A 20,468-nucleotide genomic window follows, 5' to 3' on the forward strand; every position below is an offset into this window, starting at 1 on the left:
GTCAAGACAAAACTGGAATTACGACTTCTGGGTCCATTACATGATGCCATGGAGCCAAAAAGACTTTATCCCATAGGCTTACACTGTGAAAGACAACTATAAATTAGTGTTTTCGATCTGATCCTTAAAGTCTAGAAGAGCCACACAGGTAAATCATTTTCTCCCTAATTCAAGTTAGCAGAGCGCTAAACCAGAAGTTGGCTGCTCAACTAGTGGAAGTCTGTAGTGCGCCTTTACTTTATGGGCCCAACGATGCAAAAGATCCAATTAATTTTTTACCTGTGAGATCAAACTTTTTTGGCGTCATGCGCCACAGAGCAACTTTCATTGGAATGAACAGGGCCCCGCCTCCAACACTATATCCAGCTCTCTGAATACATCCATGATATAAACAGCTCACTTTAAGGTAATGAAAACACACTGATTCAGTTTCAGGTGACTACAGACAAATGACAATAAACTTATGAATATTATATTTAATTTCTGCCAACATATCCCCCAAAATCCTACACACTGGACCTTTAAGGAATCTCAGTTTTTAATTTATTTTCCATCTTTCTTCCATGTGGAGATTTTCCATGACAAATTAAACAAATCCCTTCCACTTATGAAGACTGAGAAGAAATATTGAAAGCTCCAGAAAAAGTAAAATGGACATTGAGTCTATCTATCTATCTATCTATCTATCTATCTATCTATCTATCTATCTATCTAAGGTCAAATATGAATGTTCACACTCCATTTTCTGCTTCATCACTTCCCTCAAATTATTTACTTTTATTTTGAAGCTAAAAATCACTCCGCTTCCTTTTGAACGTCGCCGTTGCTCTTTTATTTTGAAGGCGCTACATCCCATTTCCGGTCTGCACCTGTTTGTGTGTAGCTTGACGCAGCCGCAGATGGCAGTACTTAAAACGTGTGAGGGTCTCGTCAGAGCGGAGTTCCGCTGCCTCCACACAGGTCAGAGAGCACCGCTCCTCCACGCCGCAGTCATCACCCTGAACCCGGTAAGCTGTCTGCGGAGCACCGCTGTTTATCTGCTGGACACTGTGTTACCAAGCCTCATTGTTCTTAAAGGTGTTTTTAGACAAACCGACCTGTGACTGCAGAGCTGGTTTACAGTTACACTGGAGCATGCAGGTTATGTGACGCCTGGTTGAAGTGTTGCCAAACTCACCAGCCGCACTTTTAACTTTTGTTAGTCTATAATTAATATGTGACTATTGTAAAGTTATTGATTTTAATGGCTGATCACTTTTTTACAGTATGTCCTGCTAACAGATGTACAGCAGCATGTAACCCTCTTCCTCTTCACACTTCTTATGATCTCATTTCACACATTTGCAAAGCAGCATTTTGATATCCGGATAGGAAACAAGTCTTAAAGTCTGTCTGGGGCGTTGGCTGTCTGTCTGTCTGTCTGTATGTGTAAGTGTGTGTGTGTGTGTGTGTGTGTGTGTGTGTGTGTGTTAGAGCTACAGTTACATGCTGACTTATGGAAGCCTGGGCTGCTCCTGAAATCTGTTTCCAGTTAGGAAGTCTCCTTTTTTTCACTCACTGATGGAACCGCTGAGGCTAAAAAAATGCATCACAGAGGTCAATTAAAATTCCTGTACTGCTATTTTTCATTGTCCTGTGAGTGTGTGTGTGTGTGTGTTTACATCCTTGTAAGTGATGCATATGGCCTCAGTGTTGGTTCTACCAGTTATCTGCAAGAGGTTGAAGTAAAGTGAGGATCCATGTGTGTGACTGGACTCTTTCTTACCTACACACCGGCACATACGGCAAATCGTGTGACTGCAACCCTTACAATAAAGGGATAAAACTCAGATTATTTGGAACAATGTAATCTGGCTGTTAAATGGAAAAAAACTGGACTGAAAGCGGAAGGAAACACGTCACAGATGTTGCAACTCCACTGAACTTTTCTGGATATAATGTAATATAATGTTGCTGAATTAACAGCCACATGGAAGCACTTGCACTATTACAGTTATTATTGACAGCTCACACCATCACACATGCACAAACACACAGACAGTAAGTAAACCAAGACCCATATGTGTGACTGACCTTTAGCTGCCTGACGCATACACACACCAGGGAGCCTTGGGAGTTTTCAGTGCGATTCGAAGACGGTGCCTGCATGTTAAAGAAATTACCATGAGCTCAGTCCCATAAAATACATCACAGGCTTGTAAAACTTTATGTAATTTGTCTGACTTCATGTCATGGGAACTCCCTGTTGTGTTTTGCCTGGTGTGACTTTAATAGGATAGAATGTAAATGGGATGCAGATGCTGTGTTTTTTCTTTTCATCGATCCCCAATGGCAAACCCCATATTTTTAGCGGAGTTTTTAATGGAGCTCTGCCATTTTAGTGCTCTGATAACATGATGGTGAAATAGGTTTTAATTGAGAAACTTGGCAGTGTGTATCTTTAACCTGCGGCCATTACAACATGTTGTGATGTGTTTGGGTGCACTGATATTAGTCAGAGGTAGGGCTGGGCGATATGGAGAAAATCAAATATCATGCTATTTTTGACCAAATACCTCGATATCAATATTGCAACAATATAGTAATAAAGCTGCAATAACAATATAGCCCCCCGGTGTCCCCATACCGGGCAAGGTGCTCAACGTCCAAATATGCTGTGTCATCAAGGTCTTCTTGAATTGCTCGTAGTCTGGCTCCTCCCCTGGGACCATGTTGCCTTGGGAGACCCTACCAGGGGCTATTAGTCCCGGACAACACAGCTCCCAGATTCACAGTGACACGCAAACCCCTCCACCATGTTAAGGTGGCAATTCTCGGGGGAATTCTCCCGAGGAAGCTACTCCTTCGTGCCGAAAGGGGTCAGTTGAGGTGGTTTGGGCATCTGACCAGGATGCCTCCTGGGCTCCTCCCGTAAGAGGTGTTTCAGGCATGTCCCACTGGTAGGAGGCCCCGGGGCAGACCCAGAACACGCTGGAGGGATTATATATCTCATCTGGGCTAGGAACGCCTTGGGGTCCCCCAGGAGGAGCTGGAAAGCGTTGCTGGGGAGAGGGACGTATAGGGTGCTTTGCTTGGCCTGCTATTCCCGCGACCTGGCCCCGGATAAGTGGATGAAAATGGATGGATGGATGGATATCATCAGTAATGTGGATATCGTGTTCTACTGTAATTTACTGTAATGCAGCCTTTTAAACCAGGAAAAGACCACACCTATGATATTATATCCAAAATCTAGGACAAGTCACATATCATGATATGGATATGATACTGATATATTGCCCAGCCCGAGTCAGTGTTTGTGACACTGACAAAAAAACAAGCTGTTTTGTTGCTTTGTATAATGTCAAAGCTATCAAGGATGTCAATGAGAAAAGCATAGATGTATAATAACATGCCTGTGAGTTCCTGCTTGGCTCACAGACTTTACGTTGTGATGACGTCATGGATTTGTCATGGATGTGTCTCTTATAATGGCGGTCTATAGGGAAATGCTTTTTGGGCCGCTGCAGAAAAACTGTCTGCAAGACTAGGAAGCATTCACAGGGGCTTGGAGAAAAGTGGCAGCAGCTGCCTGATACTTAAATGGTTAACAGTTGCAGATCTGTTTCGATTTAAAGATTTATTTTTTGAGTTACTTGAGAGGATCAATATCGCTCTCATATATGTCCAATAAATATGACACTACGGCCAGAACACAGTTAGCTTAGCATAAAGACTGGAAGCAGGGGGAAACAGCTAGCCTGGTTCTGTCGAAGGGCGACAAAGAATATGCACCTCTTAAGCTCACTGATGAACACGTTATGTCTTATTTGTTAAATCTGTACAAAAACCAAATGGTAAAAACGTATTTTTCTTGGCCTGGAGCACTTCCTGTTGCCACCCTGAGGTTGCCAGACAACCAGCAGCAACAGGTAAACCACAACTTGTCATTTTTATGCTTTCATTTTTGTACAGATCAGGCAGCAAACAAGATACGATACGTTAACTAGTAAGTAATCTTTACAAACAGATATGTGCATATGTTTGCAGAATCTGTAAGCAATGGTACAAGATTTTGGTAGTGGAAGTGTTCTGGTTTCCATTTGTAGACCAAGTAATATTGACCAATCCCATTTGAGCGACAGGTAAGCCGAAATGCAATCTCAGAACCCATCAGCCATTGGTCTGGCGATATGCTTCTTGGGGCACTGGCCAATATTTCGGGAGATCTGGTGTAGCCAGTGAATATCTGGGCCAAGACTTGCTCTTCTGTGCATCAGTCATTTTGGTTAATCTCTATAAACAGATAACTGCATATGAATGCTAATAAATTAAAGCTAACTCATTGTCAGACAATAGCCAAGGGTTCAGAGATTGCATTTTGGCCAATGCGTTCTGCCTTTCTACACAGACTACTTACCTGCTGCTCAAACATGGTTGGTCAATACTACTTGGACTACAAATGGAAATCAGAACATTTTCAATACCGAAATCTTGCACTGTTGTCTTACAGATTCTTCATACACAGATTACCTGGCACATGGAAGAAGTAGTCTTGGCCCTGATATCCAATGGCTACACTTTAACCCTAGAAATATGCGCTGTTGCCCCCAAAGATTTATTGTCTTCATACCAATTGCCCATGGGTTCTGAGATTAATTAGTGAGCTTTAGAGCTGGTAGGCAAAAGTTAACAGTCTTGTGGCTTCATATAAAACCCAAACACATGATAGAGGTATCGATCTTTTCATCTAACTCTCGGCACGAGAGTGAGTAAACATAGTTCCCAAACTATCAATCTAATTTTTTTAAGCGTAAAAATAGTAACAGATTGGTTCAAACGTACGCCACTTCCCATTCAAGAGTTGTGACCTATAAAAACAGACTTGCTGGGAGAAACTTTGACCCATGCTTACGAACATTTTGAAGACAGAAAACTGGCGACGCAGATGGTGAGGTGGACGCCTGATGGTAGAAACTGTTGAATATTTTTTGGCGCGCACCATTTGGCTTTTGTCTGTTTGTACATTTTTAGCATGGATCCTACACATTGTTTTATAAATGAGACCCCAGATCTCCACCTAACCAAACACCTTTGGGAGATTCTGGAGCAACATGTCAAACAGCACTCTCCACCGCCATTGTCAAAACTCCAAATGAGTGAATTTTTTTTGTGAGATTGGCGTTTCCTCCCTTCAGCTGAGTTAAAGAGACTTGTAAAACCAGGAATATAGAAGTTGTTCTGGAGACTCTTGACTATGTTGATTTTTCCTTTAATTTGGCACCCATCTGTGAGCTCATTCAGCCTTGTGGTTTAACAGTTAAACTGGTGGTAAATGATCTAATATTTGGTGACCAGAAGGGAAATTTATATATATAATTTTAATACAGAAATAGTCATGTTTGGCTTTCATTTAGAAATGGTTAGGTTTAAGTGAGGGTTTGGTGGCATCATTGATGCTAGAGTAAGAATCTGGAGGAATGGTTAGAAAAGGAGATTTGTGGGGATTTTGGTGGTTGGAGATTTATGAAGCGAGATTTTGGAAGCAAACAAGCCTTCAAGACAGCACCGAGGGCTCAAATGTCCCATTAGATCATTTTAAAATTAAATTTTACCATTACCATTGGTAGTGCTCTGACTGTACTGATGTGGTGCCAATGTGGGGAGCATTCCCACACACACACACACACACAGAAAATGTCATAGATATTCATGGAAATGGAAATTGGTCATACATTACAGCTGCTGGAGGTGTCTAGTTTTTTCAGCTGCTCTGTTCTGAAAGACATTTCAGTTAATGAGCTGAGAGGAGAGCACAGAGGAAGAGAGCAGAAACAGAAGGAGTGTGTAACTCAGATGCAGAGAGGGAAACAGAACAGACATAGTGAAGTGGGTCGACGTACAGCTAACCAGCAGCTTCTGGTAAAACCATCATGTGTGTCCTGTCGTAGTGAGACATGCTGCGTTTCTTCAACCTCGCTCTACACGGCTCAGATCTGTTGTATCGGCTTTATTCCACTGTCTGGAATGTGGCTCACCGGAGCCAAAGAAAACAATTATCTTTCTTTGTGGGCTGATGTGGAGCACAAATGTTTAGCTGAACTCGCTGCTCAGTTTCAAATGCTGATAATTGTGTATTTATTTTTGAGATGGTATGACTGGAATCAGGGCTGGGAGTGCTCACAGTGCACACATGTTGCTGCAGTGGGGTCTGATCTTTAAAGCTGCTCTAATTAATATTATTATAATGGATCAGGTGACACACAGAGAATCATCACTCCCCTGTACAGCTCCCCTCAGCTCCACTGACCCTTTTAGTGTCTTTTAGCTCATTGTTTTGGGCTTAGAGCCTCCAACTTAACTGTTTTGCTTCAGTCTCACTGCTCTCTCCTGAGACAGTTTCCCTCAGGAGTTGGTGAAGATAAAAACAGAGCTACAAGGAGAATGAATAATAATCAGGACTTCCAATGGATGTTAATGTTATTCCTTGTATGCTTTACAAAGTGATGATATGTAAACGTTGTGTTTATGGCTTGTTGCTCTTATGAGTCCAAAATGATCAATGACGTGCAGGTTTTAGTGAAGTAAAAAGCATTGGCATTATTTATTTCACGAGTCAGTGAAGTTCTGTGCGTTTTTTCCCAAACTGTATTTCCCAGAATATTTGAAGCACCTGAGAGAAAAATCAAACAACTGCTGTCAGTTTATTGTACTTGTGTAGATAGTTGCACAGACTCAGAACCAACTAGTTTGACAACATTACGGCCTGTTCCTGAGAGCAGCGTCTTACTCAAAGGTCTTGTTGATGCAGTGCATTCTGGTCTTTTGAGGCTTTTGTTGCATCTTTTCCTCTTCTACAGTGGATTTCTTCTTAGAAGATGGTTGAGCCTCACTGCAGATTTCTGAATGTACTAAAATGCTTTTTTTTTTGCTTCATTCTGAAAGACAAAAATGTGAAATTTTCTGTTAACAGCAGTTTTTTGTGCCGTTTTATTGGTGCAAGATACACATGTGTTAATGCTATGTAATTTATTTACAGCTTCAACAATTAGTCAATTAATTGATTATTCAGGGTGGCACAGTGGGGGAGTGGTTAGCACTGTCGCCTCACAGCAAGAGGGGTCCCAGGGTGGGGGAACCCTTCTGTGCGGAGTTTGCATCTTGTCCCCATGTCAGTGTGGGTTTTCTCCAGGTGCTCCAGCTTCCTCCCACAGTCCAAAGACATGCAGGTTAACTGGTGACTCTAAATTGTCCATAGGTGTGAATGTGAGTGTGAATGGTTGTCTGTCTCAATGTGTCAGCCCTGTGATAGTCTGGCGACCTGTCCAGGGTGTACCCTGCCTCTTGCCCAGTGTCAGCTGGAATAGGCTCCAGCACCCCCGTGAGTTGTGACCCCTAACAGGATAAGTGGTTATGGAGAAGCAAGTCATTTTTCAAGAAAAAAAAAAATCCACTGGTCATAACTTCTCAAATGTTTTTATCCATTGGTGTTTTTTAGTCTTCTACAATAAAATATAAATGTTTTTACATTTTTAGACTGTTGAAGGGACATAAGTAATATGAAGTCATCAATCTGAGCTCTGAAAATGTTTTTAACAACTTTATAGAACACAACATTGAGTAATAATTAATAAAATAATTGACAAATTCATCAAAAATGAAACCAATTGTTGGCAGTGGCCCTAATTAATTTGACATGTATATAGCTTGCACGTTGTGTGACTAAAAATAAGCAGTCCAAATAATGTGCTACACGTACACTGCTAATGTTTTGGGCGGATTTAGCCTTTTAGTATATGCCCTTAAAGCAACAGGATGTCTCAACGCAATCATCGATTGATAAGCAATAGGTCACAACTTTAGACTTTAAAGGTCACTCCTTTTCCAACCGTCACAACTTGACATTTAAACAATGAGTGACCCTTTATCATCACTGAGTTTATTGCTAATTTATTTAAAATGTACGTTACGATTATGATCGGACGACAAGCAGATGAAGGGAAGACAGGATGAAGATAAATTGTTAAGCATTAAAACAGCTCAGATGTGGACTGCAGATCAGGATGAAGATGATTTTAAGATTTTGTGCATTCAGAGCTCCAATCCTGATCTATTTTTAAGCCACCATAAAGTCCCATTAAGAGACATGCTCTACCAGCTGCCACACCAAGTCAATGATTAAAGAGTCAGAGTTTTTTCAAAGGCCGAGTCTGCGCAGAAGTAGAGGTCACACCTGCAGCACACACTTAACGTAACAGAAGTTCAGACAGGGCTCACAGTACAGGAGGCATTAATGAGATGTTAATGTAAACACAGTTAATAGCCAGAATATTATCTAGAATTCAGTGTGTGTGTGTGTGTGTGTGTGTGTGTGTGTGGCTGAACTGTGCCAACTTCACCGTCCTGATGGAGACTTCCTGTTTCTCAGTTTTCCACTACATTCTTCAGCGATAAGCTCATGCCAGCACACACTCACACTAACACACACACACAGAGACATGCACAGATGGTGGGCACAAGCAGACGCACTAAATTGCACACTTGTTTTATTTTAGTTTGTCTGGTCGTTTTTCCTGGCTGCTCTTTTCCTGTTACTTTATTTTCACTTCTTTGCCTTGTTCTCGTCCCCTGTGTGTTTTAAAATGTGTGCGTGATTTTCCTCCAGTCCACATAACATGATGTCACCTCTCTGTGCTTTATTTTTACACCATGGCGCAGACCTCCGGCCGCAGCTCTAATTGTTACAGTGAGGTGGCTAAAACTTTTACAGAGGTGGGAAAGGATACACACACAGAGGAAGCAAGACATGAGGAGATTAAAAACGTAATCACCGGTGGTGGTTTTAAAATCTTTTAAATCAAGTGTTTGCAGACTGCATGTCTCCAAAAAATGCCCTTTGAACTCCTGTTTGAGTTGATTTGTTGACAATAAGAATACAAAATAACACAAATCTTATCCCTTACATGAACCAAAAATGAAGTCTTAACCATATAATGTAACGGACCCAGGTTTTTGTCCTCAAATGATCCCCCTGACGTCACTTTACAAACAGATTTATGTCCCCACAATGTGATAAATACACACACAGAGTTGTCCTTGGCCGCAGCGCCGCCTTCCAACTCCGTGACATGGCTTACTTTCACATTGAACTGTTTCCATAGCGATCAAACACAGAGTTTTGTATTGGCAGTTTGGATACGAGAAAATTATGTATCTGTGCTGTCGTGACATGACACAGTGAAAATATTTATTGCAGGGGGAAAAAAAGTAAAGACGTGCAGCAACACTGTCCTCGGAGCCGTCTGACGTCAGTGAAACCTGATTTATTTTCCTCCAAACCTGTGTGGATACTGGCTCGCTTCCTGTCAGCCATTGTTTGCTTCCCATCAGATAACATTTTCACGATGCTGGTAGCCAAGCATTATTATTGCCTGCTCTGCAGCCTTGGAGCCACACAGCACCTCTTGTAGCTGTTGGCTACATGTTAAAGTGTCTTCACCAAATTCACCAGTGCATGAATTCTTTTAAGTTCAGGGAGAGGCAGGAAGTGAGACAGTAGGTAACAGGTAAATACCAAACCTTGCCTTTGCCTGGCCAGACTTGCAGTCCTCCAGTGGAGATGGATGAGTAGCCTCTCCCAGTCAGCAAATAAACCAGCCGCTGGGTCCTCTGTTAATAAGTAATGAATTAGCATGTCACTGAAAGGAAGATGTATGTCCTCTCCACATGATCTCGGTGTCAGCCTGTAGCCTTATTGTCTGTTGAGAAGACGAGACCACAAAAGAAGTTATTTAATCAAGTTTATTAAGAGTAGCACCTTTTAACCTCGGCCACATATCTCTGTCAAACAGCAGTCTGAGTCTGGTCAACAAAGCAATGTATCTTTCACTTACTCTCTGTTGTGCTTTCGGCTACTGGTAAGAATTTCTCTCCTCCATGACCGCACAAAAATATATGTAAATACTATATTAAAATGTTTTTTTGCACATCTTTTTATTCAATTTTTTTGATTAGAGAGCTTACATACCCTTTAAATGGTTAAATTAAAAGGCATTTATGGCTTGTCATTTTCAGTTTTGTTCATTTTCTCACTGGAAAAAAATAGATTTTTTTTAAAATTGAGTAGTATTTTTACTCAACTGCATTTTTGATGACAGTTCAGAGCCATTTACAGCAAATAGGGTAATCAGGTGATGAGTGAGGGACGGCATGTTTCTTGGCTAAAAGCAAATGAAGAGGAAAATGGAAAGGAAACCCAAAAAGCCACTGAGTCACACTGTGTAACACAAAAGCACCTTGTTAAACTACAGAATATGCTGCAAAATTGTATTTGTAGCCAGCATAGCTCGAGGAATGACAACATCTGTCTGTCAATCAACAACTTTGGTCCAGACTTTTCACCCAGGGCCATCATCTCGTCAAAATTTAAATTTGTCCGATACTTTGATTTATTACCAAATAACGGCAAAACTAATGACATTCATCAGCATCTGCTAATTAGCAAATGTTAGCATGCTAACATGCTAAACTAAGATGGCAAACATGGTAAACATTATTCCTGATGCTTTGCATTGCCATTTGTGAGCATGTTAGCATGCTGACATTAGCGTATAGCTAAAGGCACCACTGCACAGTCTTAGGGTGCATTCCGAATCGCATACTTTTTCTTTTATTTTTAGTAGGTATTGCACCTCCTTTAAAAACAATGTACTCTTGTATGCAGTATGCACACAGTCGGGAAAATACTACTGTCTCATTAGACCCTGAACTTTGATGCTCATATATCCGTTATCTTGGAGATAAAACAAACCGCCATTCACCGAGCTCGCTAGTGACACAGGTAAACCCATCTCAACAATGAGATTCATTGTTATTGGGTGTTATTTTCATAGTTGTTTCCTTTTGTTGTTGCTAAGTTAATCTTTATGATTATTTTGATCACTTAAACAATTAATAGTCCTATTATTACTACTCAAATGGTCATCACAGTCTCTTAAATGTGCTGTCATCCATCACTGTGGCAGCTGACAACTGTCCATGAGCTGTCAGCAATCTTTAAAGCTGTGATCTGTTTGCAGCTCAGTCAATGTGATGCATCTTCTGCTGTGCAGAGGATTGTGGGTCAGAATAGCCAAAAGCATGCTGGCTTGCATACTACAAAATGTGGCCGGATGCAGTAGGACATCCTGGTATTTCTGGCATACTATATAATAGGACATAATCTTTTTCTGGCACACTATATAGTATGGTAGTATGGGTGTTGGAGTGCACAGTTCGTCTTGTTATACCCCTTTGGTTTGTTTATTTCAAACCTGATTCATATCCAGTATTTTTTAACGAAACTACCAAACTGAAATGAAACTGCACTTAAAGGTCTAGTCTGTAGAATTGAGTGCCACCTAGTGGTGAGGCTGCAACATTGCAACCAACTGAAACTGCTCTCGTGAGCCAAGCATGTAGGAGAACTGCGGTGGGTGACACGAAACATGACTGGCCTTGTCTAGAGCTAGTGTTTGATTTGTCTGTTCCAAGCTACTGTAGAATCAACATCACTGACTCTGCGGAGGAGGACCTGCTCCATATGTAGATATAAATGGCTCATTCTAAGGTGACCAAAACACAACAATTCTTAGTTTCAGGTGATGTCTGCCAATATATCCCCTTAAATCCGACACACTGGACCTTTAAGACATCGACTATTGGCACAACTGACAGTATGTTGTGTAACAGATGTTAGAGTCCAAAAGATGGAGAGACTTCTGGGACAAATATGAAGGTCATGACTCCAGTTTCAGTGACCAACCATCCTCCCACATCTTTACTCAAACCAAACCTATTTTTAACCTAAAACCTTTATATAACAATTTCTTTTTCAAAAACAAAGAAAAAAACCCAACAACTTATAGTACAAGTCACTGACATCATGTTACAGGACCTACTGCCTCTATCCACCTGTGACTGATAAAGACAAACTATCAGCTTTGCCTATAAAAGGATTTAGACAGGATTTTTGCTGAGAGTTTAAATAGAAGTCACAAGAAAAGGGAGGATTTGAGTGTTTGTGAACGCAGCCTAAACTTGTGGTAACATCGTTCCTGCAACAAAACCAGAACTTCCTTATGAATCTGTGCTGACATGCCGCTTCAACCAGGAGGTGAACGCTATAGTTTGTGGTTTTGTTGGTCTCTGAGGGAGTGGTCCGTACAAGAAGTAGAGTGGGTGTGTGCATGTGTGTGTGTGTGTGTGTGTGTGTGTGCATGTAAGTTCTGTCACACAGTTGTCGATGTTCCAGATCTCACCACATTAGTCATACCAGGCATTCCTTCATGTGTTCACCTCACTATGCGGACACACACCACACACACACACACTCTGTCGCTGAAGTTGAGCAGAATTCCTCGTGGTCAGCCAGCATGAACTTGATGTGGGAAATAACTGAGTGAACAGACTTTAGCCATGTCTTCCTCCGCATTTCTGTGTTTTTTTTCTTGTAGCTGTGATTTTACCATCATGTCCTGTATTATTTACCATCTGAAATCCCGACCCTGTAATCACGGCTCTTTTTGGTGATCAACATGGTGATTTTGGTTCTATGTTTAGGAAGTTTATGAGTGTTGTATTTTAGGGAGCGTGATTATTTTGGACTGTGTTGTGTGAGAAATCAGTTACATAAGGATGCTGAAGACGTAGTTATAATCAGGCTCAGTCCAGTTATGAAACTTGATACTTGAAGCTGGACAGCAATGAGAAGTATTCAGATCCTTTACTGAAGTGAAACCACAAAGAAATAACAGTGTAAAAACAAAATCTTGCTTTCAAAATACGATTTAATTGGGATTGTTTTTGTACAATTTGTAAAACAGAGAATATGATTGTTTTATAGGATATTCGGAAAATTACAAATAAAGTGTTTAAAAAACAAATATGGATTTAAAAATCATTTTGTTGATTAAAAAATGATTTTAGTGCTTCCACTAAGCGCCTATGATAAGAACTGAGTCCATAGCAACAGTTATTTATTCATAGCAGTGATCAGCTATTCAGAAATAACAGACCGTAGAATGCTGTAATCGACCAGTTTTAATAAAATATATTATATGGAAATGTTAATAATGATACAATATTGTGTTGGCAGCATTATGATGTAGAAGTTTGTTGAGGTGCAGCTAATTTAAACAACATCTTGCACTGCTGAAGAGTTGAATTAATAACAACACAACATATTTTATTAACTTATCATTTGTTTTCAATAAAAACTCTCCAAAATGCAGCAGGTAGAAGTATATCAAATCTGTTCTACAGTGTAATGTACCTAATTACATTACAAAGATTTGGGACTTTGTCACCTTTAAAATCTGTTGAAGGTCTTTTTAAATTTATCCTAATCATCTCGATTATAATCTGATTGAGTAACATGCATGTTAAAGTGTTTCAACCTACCACAGCTCCTAGGCCACGTAGATTGTGAGGTGTTTCTGTTCTAATTCGTGTTTCTGTTCCTTTTCTGGAGATCCACAGCTCTCACATGAGGCAGGGAAAAAGTTGAACAGTGTTTACGGCAGGCCAGGTCCTTCCAAAATTACATCTACTGACTTGATGTCCTATTTCTATATATCCTCATGTATACCCATTATTATACTTCAACACTGCTTAATACAGTCAAAACTTACTACAATCCAAACCACTACAAACTTCATGTCGTCTTTACGCACGACATTGTCCACACTCTCCTTTTGTCATGCTCACTAAACTGCTTTACAGCACCATACCCTGGTGTGAATAACTAACCTGTAATCGAACACAAAAATAACGTCAGTGTAAACATAACCATAGCAGTCCACTACTATACACTATTCAAAGTATACAGAAAATGTTGTGGAAACTTAAATATCACAAGCTCTATGACATCCAGAATTCTTTTTTACCAAATATAAATATGTGCTTAATTGGCTCTTACACGTGTATTTATAATTAAGGCTCACTGATTTTTAGTTTTGAATAACGTTCGCTGAAAAAACACATACAGCAGATGCTTTAGGAGCACATCTGTTTAAACTTTTTTTTCCTGCAAACTGTGTTTTAAAATGATTTTCTGAATCATGTTTGCAAGTGTTAATATCAAAAATAAATACAGATATATTTCAGACATTCAGGACTTAAAACTTGTAAGTTAACTTGCAGACTTGAGGTTTTATAACTCAACAAATAAATCGACTTCAGGATTACAACGTTTTGATCATATGTCTGCCTCTCAGGTCAGCCTTCGAGCTTTATTGTCCAAATTATCAGTTGTATGAGGGTTTTTTTTTTATCAGGCAGAGATAAGAGGTACGAATGAGGAGGAACATATCACACACACAGTACATAAGCACTCTGACATGAATACTATGCACATATGCAAACACACAGGTGGACACACAGACACAGGTATTTGTGCACCTGGCTACTATTGTTTTACACAAAACAAATATTTCAGTTTCACTGCTTTAGTGTCAGAGCGGGGAATGAAAGGCATCTCATTAGCAAACTGCTGCAGCAAATGTTTAATTTGAAGCTTTTTAAGTTCTCCTCAGTCCCACTTAGTGGATCAACAGCCCCCCTATGTGGTGATTTTAGGTAGTCTTCAATTTGAATATTTTGTTGTAAGGAAGATGTGCAATTTCTGATCACTGACAACAGCTGATTAGTGATGCAAACAGTGTGGCACACTAAAATCCAATAAAACAGTCGGTTGCATTAACACATAGCGATAAAGTCACAGAATGAAAAAACCTTTGGCAGTATTTTTCAACATTTTCTGACATTTTATAGACCAAACCAATTTGAAAATAAGTGGTAGTTGCCACCATAAAATGATGAGTAGGATTTTTACCTCTCCACTTGGTTCTGTTGTAGCTCTGAGTGGCCCTCGGAGTGACGATGGCAGATTCATCACACTGTTTCTACTGTCGGGAGGACCTCGGGGGGAAGAGGTTCGTCCGCAATGAAGGCAGGCCGGTGTGTGTCCGCTGCCACACCAAGTTCTGCGCCAACACCTGCACTGAGTGCCATCGACCCATCCCTGTGGAATCAAAGGTGTGTGTGTGTGTGTGTGTGTGTGTGTGTGTGTGTGTGTGTGTGTGTTATCAGTTTGCAGTAAAGTTGTCTATACATGCATTTCTTATTTGTGACCCTTTTATTTTGTACCTCACATCAAACTTCCTTTCTCCACCAGGAGCTAAGCCATAAGGGCCGATACTGGCATGAGGAGTGCTTCCGTTGTGCTAAGTGTTACAAGCCTCTGGCCAAGGAGCCCTTCAGCACCAAGGACGACCGCATCATGTGTGGGAAGTGCTGCTCCAGAGAGGACGCTCCACGCTGCCACGGCTGCTATAAAGCCATACCGGCTGGTAAGACCGATGACAATTAGCAAAAAACCACTAGACTGGAGAAATTTTGGGAAGCTGGCCCATTAATAAACTGTACAAAACAGATTTTTACTGCGCAATATTTAATAAACCTGTATTTATTTTAATTTTCCTACTGAGACTTAACTGCAGTGACAGTAATATCAACTCTTCTGTGATCTGCTGCAGGTACAGAGAGTGTGGAGTACAAAGGGAACTCATGGCACGACGAATGTTTCACCTGTTATAACTGTAAACGACCAATAGGATCGCTGAGTTTCCTCTCCAAAGGAAATGACATTTACTGCAGCCCCTGCTATGACAAGAAGTTCGCCAAACACTGCGTCTGCTGCAAAAAGGTAATTCTGTTAAAACAGGAAATCATCACTCTAAAGGCAACAGGAACAACACTATTTACACTTCACTCTTCCCCAGGCCATAACCTCTGGAGGGGTGAACTACCAGGACGAGCCGTGGCACAGCCACTGTTTCGTGTGCACCTCCTGCTCGAAGCCTCTGGCAGGCACGAGTTTCACCAAGCACCAGGACCAGGTCTTCTGTGTGGACTGCTACAAGAGCTCTGTGGCGAAGAAATGCTGCGGCTGCCAAAACCCCATCACAGGTTGCTTTAAAGTTCAACTGAGATGATGATGTCATGATGTACAGATGAAAAAACAGTGACACACACATAGTGGCTCAAATCTGCACACATTTTTAAAAAATACTGTACTCAAAATTATTTTATGCCAGTCAGAGTTACTAATCTAGTCACGCTCTAGTGTAAGCAATAACCATATATTGAGGTAGGTTCTTGGTCTGGGAGTTTCTTCAAGATAGTGTTGTGTCGTTCACGAACGAATCGTTCAAAAGAACGAATCTGTTGAATGAACGTAATGAACTGAATCACTTCCGGAACTGATTCGTTCATTTCTCAGTTCAGTTGAGCTCAGCAGCGAGCGTGCAGGCCGGGAGTGGAACTGCCGATTCAGTCCATGCGAACGGACTGCATTGGTGAACGAATCACTTGGTGAACGACGTAAAACTGATCCCTGAGTGATTCAAATCATTTCTTCTCAGCGATACACTTTCACAGGGACCGTTTTCTCCAAGCTAACAGCTAATGTAGCCAGGAGTCAAGTCACATGAACACAATCACAAACCTCCCCATTGTTTAAACAGACTTAGTTTCCAGATAAACAAACTTAAAATGCAGGGCAGACGCAGCAGCAGCTCAGCCGTGTATCAGTTCAGTGAGTCGGACTACGCAGTACACAGTCAGGGCTCCTCCCGCCAAGCACTGAACGATTCGGTGAACGAATCTTTGGAACGAATCTTTTTAATGAACTGATTCTAGTGATTCAATAACATCTAAAGAACTGCTTTGCCCATCACTACTTCAAGACTTCATCTGTGCAGTCTCTAAATTTAGGCCCATCAACAGTTTGAGACTGCAGTTCCCAGAGATCTTTGTTGTAGTCACATGTTCAGGTTAAAGTGTTCTGCACCATGACTTAATATATGGTGAGAAAGTCCAGCTTCACAATGACCAAAACTAATTTGGAAGGTCTTTGTTAACTCGTAAAGTAAAAATTGGACGTGTTGCCCTCAACACCACGTGATTACACGCAAGTTTTCTTTTTCTAAGTTGTGACACAAAACACATGACGGGCAAGTTGCAAAAACTGTACCAAGCTAATGGCGAATATATCTATGAAACTTCTCTTTAATTTATGATTAACAACACACAGTATTCAGGCTGCTAACAAAAACAAAATATTTACCAGTAAATTATGCAAAAACCTAACAAATAGGACATGGTCACATGATATTTCCAAAATTGACCATTTGTTTTGCAGATCAAGAGTAGGTTGATGCTTTTCATATCAAAGAGATGTTTTTGAAGTGAGGTTGTGTGAGGTACTTATCAATAGCCAGTGTACTACCAGCAGTGGATGGTTGTCGGCAAGCTGACAGTTTGGAGAAGCAAACAGGAATACTGACAGGAAAGCTAAGCAATGTACTGCTGTGGATGGGGGCAGCAGCAAAACCAATTTTAGCCACCTAAATAAGTCCCACCTAATAAAAAATAGTCAACAGTTTTTGCCTCGCTGTCAGACAGTCCTTTCCGAATGGGAACTGAAGCTGTTATATCTGTCTCTGCTCGTTTCAAAGCCGACAGACTCCTTTGAGAACACAGGAGCTGCTGGTCTAATTGCTACCTCGATTTTGGTGAATCCGATCCAAACGGACCCTTTAAAACACACAGTCACAGTCACACATCAACACAAACTATCTGATTAAAGCAGCACAGACCAGCAGCTCCTGTGTTCTGTGAGGCAAAATTACTATTTTTGTCAAGAGTGTCTGGTGGCTTTGAAGAGAACTTAGCTTCAGTTCCTTTTGGAAACCACTGTCTGACAGCAAGATAAAGCGCTGAAAAGATTCTAAACATAATGTGCCCTTGTACCGATGTTGATTTTTTTAGGTGGGACTTTTTTTAGGAGGCTAAAATACATTATGTTGCTGCCCCCATCCACAGCCGTACATTGCTGAGCCTTTGTGATGGTGCTCCTGTCTGCTTCTCCAAACTGGGGATGTGCTAACAGCCACCTACTGTAGGTAATACACCGACTATACATTAGTACCTCAAACAACCCCACTTAAAATAATCAGAAATATCCCTTTAACGTGACAAAATGGAACGACTGGAATAAACTCTAACGCTCCTCTCCTCTCTCAGGTTTTGGTAAAGGAGTGAACGTGGTGAACTACGAGGGCAGCTCCTGGCACGAATACTGCTTCAACTGTAAGAGATGCTCCCTCAGTCTGTCCAACAAGCGCTTCGTAGCCAAGGGGAAAGACATCCTCTGCAGCGACTGCGGCAACAAGTAGAGATGGAGAGCCTGGTCATTGTCTGACAGTGGTTCATACAGTCATTATTGTGTTTGTTTTATTTTTTCATAAAGGCCAGAGTCCCCATTTCAATATTCTGTTCAAGTGAGTTTTTTGGGAGATGACCCTGTCAGCGATAGAAGCATTGGGACCACAATTAAATTCATGTCTGCTGTTGATTATTTGCTCCGATGCTGTGTGCTAACACTAAAACACACACTGTGCTGAGTGACGGTGGCGACGAGCTTTGTCCTGAAAATTACAAACGAGATGCTCGAAAGATGAGTTTAAAGACGAGTTTAAACAAGGAGCAACTTCTCCTGTTTAAATGGGATGTTTTCATTCTACACAGTGTGTGTTGAAGTGTCAGCATAAAGCCAGAGGGTGTCGTGTATTTTTATCATCTTCTTTTAGCACAGAAATAACCGCTTATGTTCATGGCTATAACATTTACTTATCACTCTATTTTGAAAGATGTTTTAAAGGCAATATTTTCCTATGACCAAAAAACGTTTTAATAATCAAAATTATCTTTATATTTGTACTTGCTACCTGCTGAAGCATTGCTATGCTTATTCTACGTTTTGAGTAAATCAACCTTTATGCACTTTTGTCTCATCTTCCCTCTAACGAAAGAGGAAATTTAAATATCGAATTGGAAGATATGCAAACTGTACGCCTTGATGTGTTGCCAAATGAAATAAACTTTCTACAAAACTGAGCTTTATATTTATTTTGACTGATTTTCACATTGATTTTAAGGGTTCATGTTGACACACAGCAAACTGTGCACCATTTTGCACATTATTTGGCAGTATGACAATGTTATATGTAGATAAAAACAGAAATAGAAGACCTTTTATATGAAGCTGTCCCTTGTGAAAATGGGAATGGGAAGTGTAGCAATGTGCTTTGTCTAGAGCCTATTGACAAAATAATTCACTATAAATCTTTCATTTCTCAGTGTTACACACGGCACATATAGACAGGTACCACCTACTAAAGGTCAGTACACTGGTTTATCAAGGTGGTTTATCTACATGTGCAGGTGTTTACAGGAAGCAGCCTGTTTGTCCAAACTGATAATGTTGAATTGATTGACTGGTATGGTGTTCTTCATGATGCACATGTCCAGTTTCTCTCTCTCGCCTGCACTGAGCTGCAGACACACACATTTACACAAGTGGACCAATCACAGCACCAATGCACCAATCGCAGCTCCACACACAGTCGTACCATCCTTGTTTGCAGAGGCAGGTTTGTGGTTCATCATCTGCTCTGTCTCACAGCTGTTTTATTTAAAACCGATGAGACACTTTGAGGTCGTTGGCACTATTTAATAATCTTGCTATTGAAAGTCTCAACAAGGATTTACCTTTAGAGATCCCCACTGGATTATTGTGTTTATGCAGGTAAGTACTTCTTCGATTCTTTCAAGGCTTGAACTATGTTTTAATAAAACTTTAACTTCAAAACCAAATGTTCAGGTGACATAAACTCATAATCCTTATTATAACAAAGAAATGACTTCATTATTAATGAGAATATATTATTCAAGGTGCTGTATGTAACTCTAAGGAAAGACAGTTGATTGTTGAGTCTCATTTCTCGGCCAAATACATTTTGGGATGTGGGATGATCCACCCACCTGAAGTGTTGATATTTAAGTTACATACAGCACTTTTAAATGTCTCTACAGTTTCTTTTTTTGTATATAAGGTTTATCATAGAGCCTGTTTTTATCCTGTTAATGCACGCAAGTTCTTCTAACTGACAATTACAGACACAGAAAACTTCTTTTATTTCAGATTGGTGATGATTTATCCTCAAAAATTCCTGAATGTGTTTGTCACTCTGTCTCTGCTGAGATGCTCCTCCACTATGGACCGAGGTAGGAAAATGTTTTGAATGGATATGGGTTGATAATTTGATAGAACACTGAGTCAAAATTCCTAAATATTAATTCTATAATAGTTCAAAGTTACGGTTGTACAACAATAAGACAATTGAAAACGACTGACTAGTTTGCAAAGAGACAATCCTGTTTTTGAAAGTGTTTATCTTTTAGATTACAACCAGCATGGCCGAACCCACAGTTCTGTGAGAGAATCACTGTGGTGACTGTAAATAAGTATCTAAAGCAAACACAGTATGCAGCAGGTAAACACTATACAGCTATGCACTCACATATACGGTCCCTCCAAGTCATAG

General features: G+C 40.5%; 1 protein-coding gene across 1 annotated transcript; it reads left to right on the plus strand.

Annotated features, from left to right (window-relative positions):
• The first annotated feature begins 890 nt into the window (after positions 1 to 890).
• LOC126388241 (four and a half LIM domains protein 1-like) lies at positions 891 to 18,984 on the plus strand. Its single transcript, XM_050041241.1, has 6 exons — positions 891 to 1,007; positions 14,875 to 15,054; positions 15,194 to 15,368; positions 15,555 to 15,724; positions 15,801 to 15,987; positions 18,106 to 18,984. The coding sequence occupies exons 2-6, from the start codon at positions 14,899 to 14,901 to the stop codon at positions 18,255 to 18,257; spliced, it is 840 nt and encodes a 279-aa protein (XP_049897198.1). The 5' UTR covers positions 891 to 1,007; positions 14,875 to 14,898; the 3' UTR covers positions 18,258 to 18,984.
• The last annotated feature ends 1,484 nt before the right edge of the window (positions 18,985 to 20,468 follow it).

Source organism: Epinephelus moara, chromosome 3 (assembly GCF_006386435.1).
Source record: "Epinephelus moara isolate mb chromosome 3, YSFRI_EMoa_1.0, whole genome shotgun sequence".
Lineage (NCBI taxonomy): Eukaryota > Metazoa > Chordata > Actinopteri > Perciformes > Serranidae > Epinephelus > Epinephelus moara.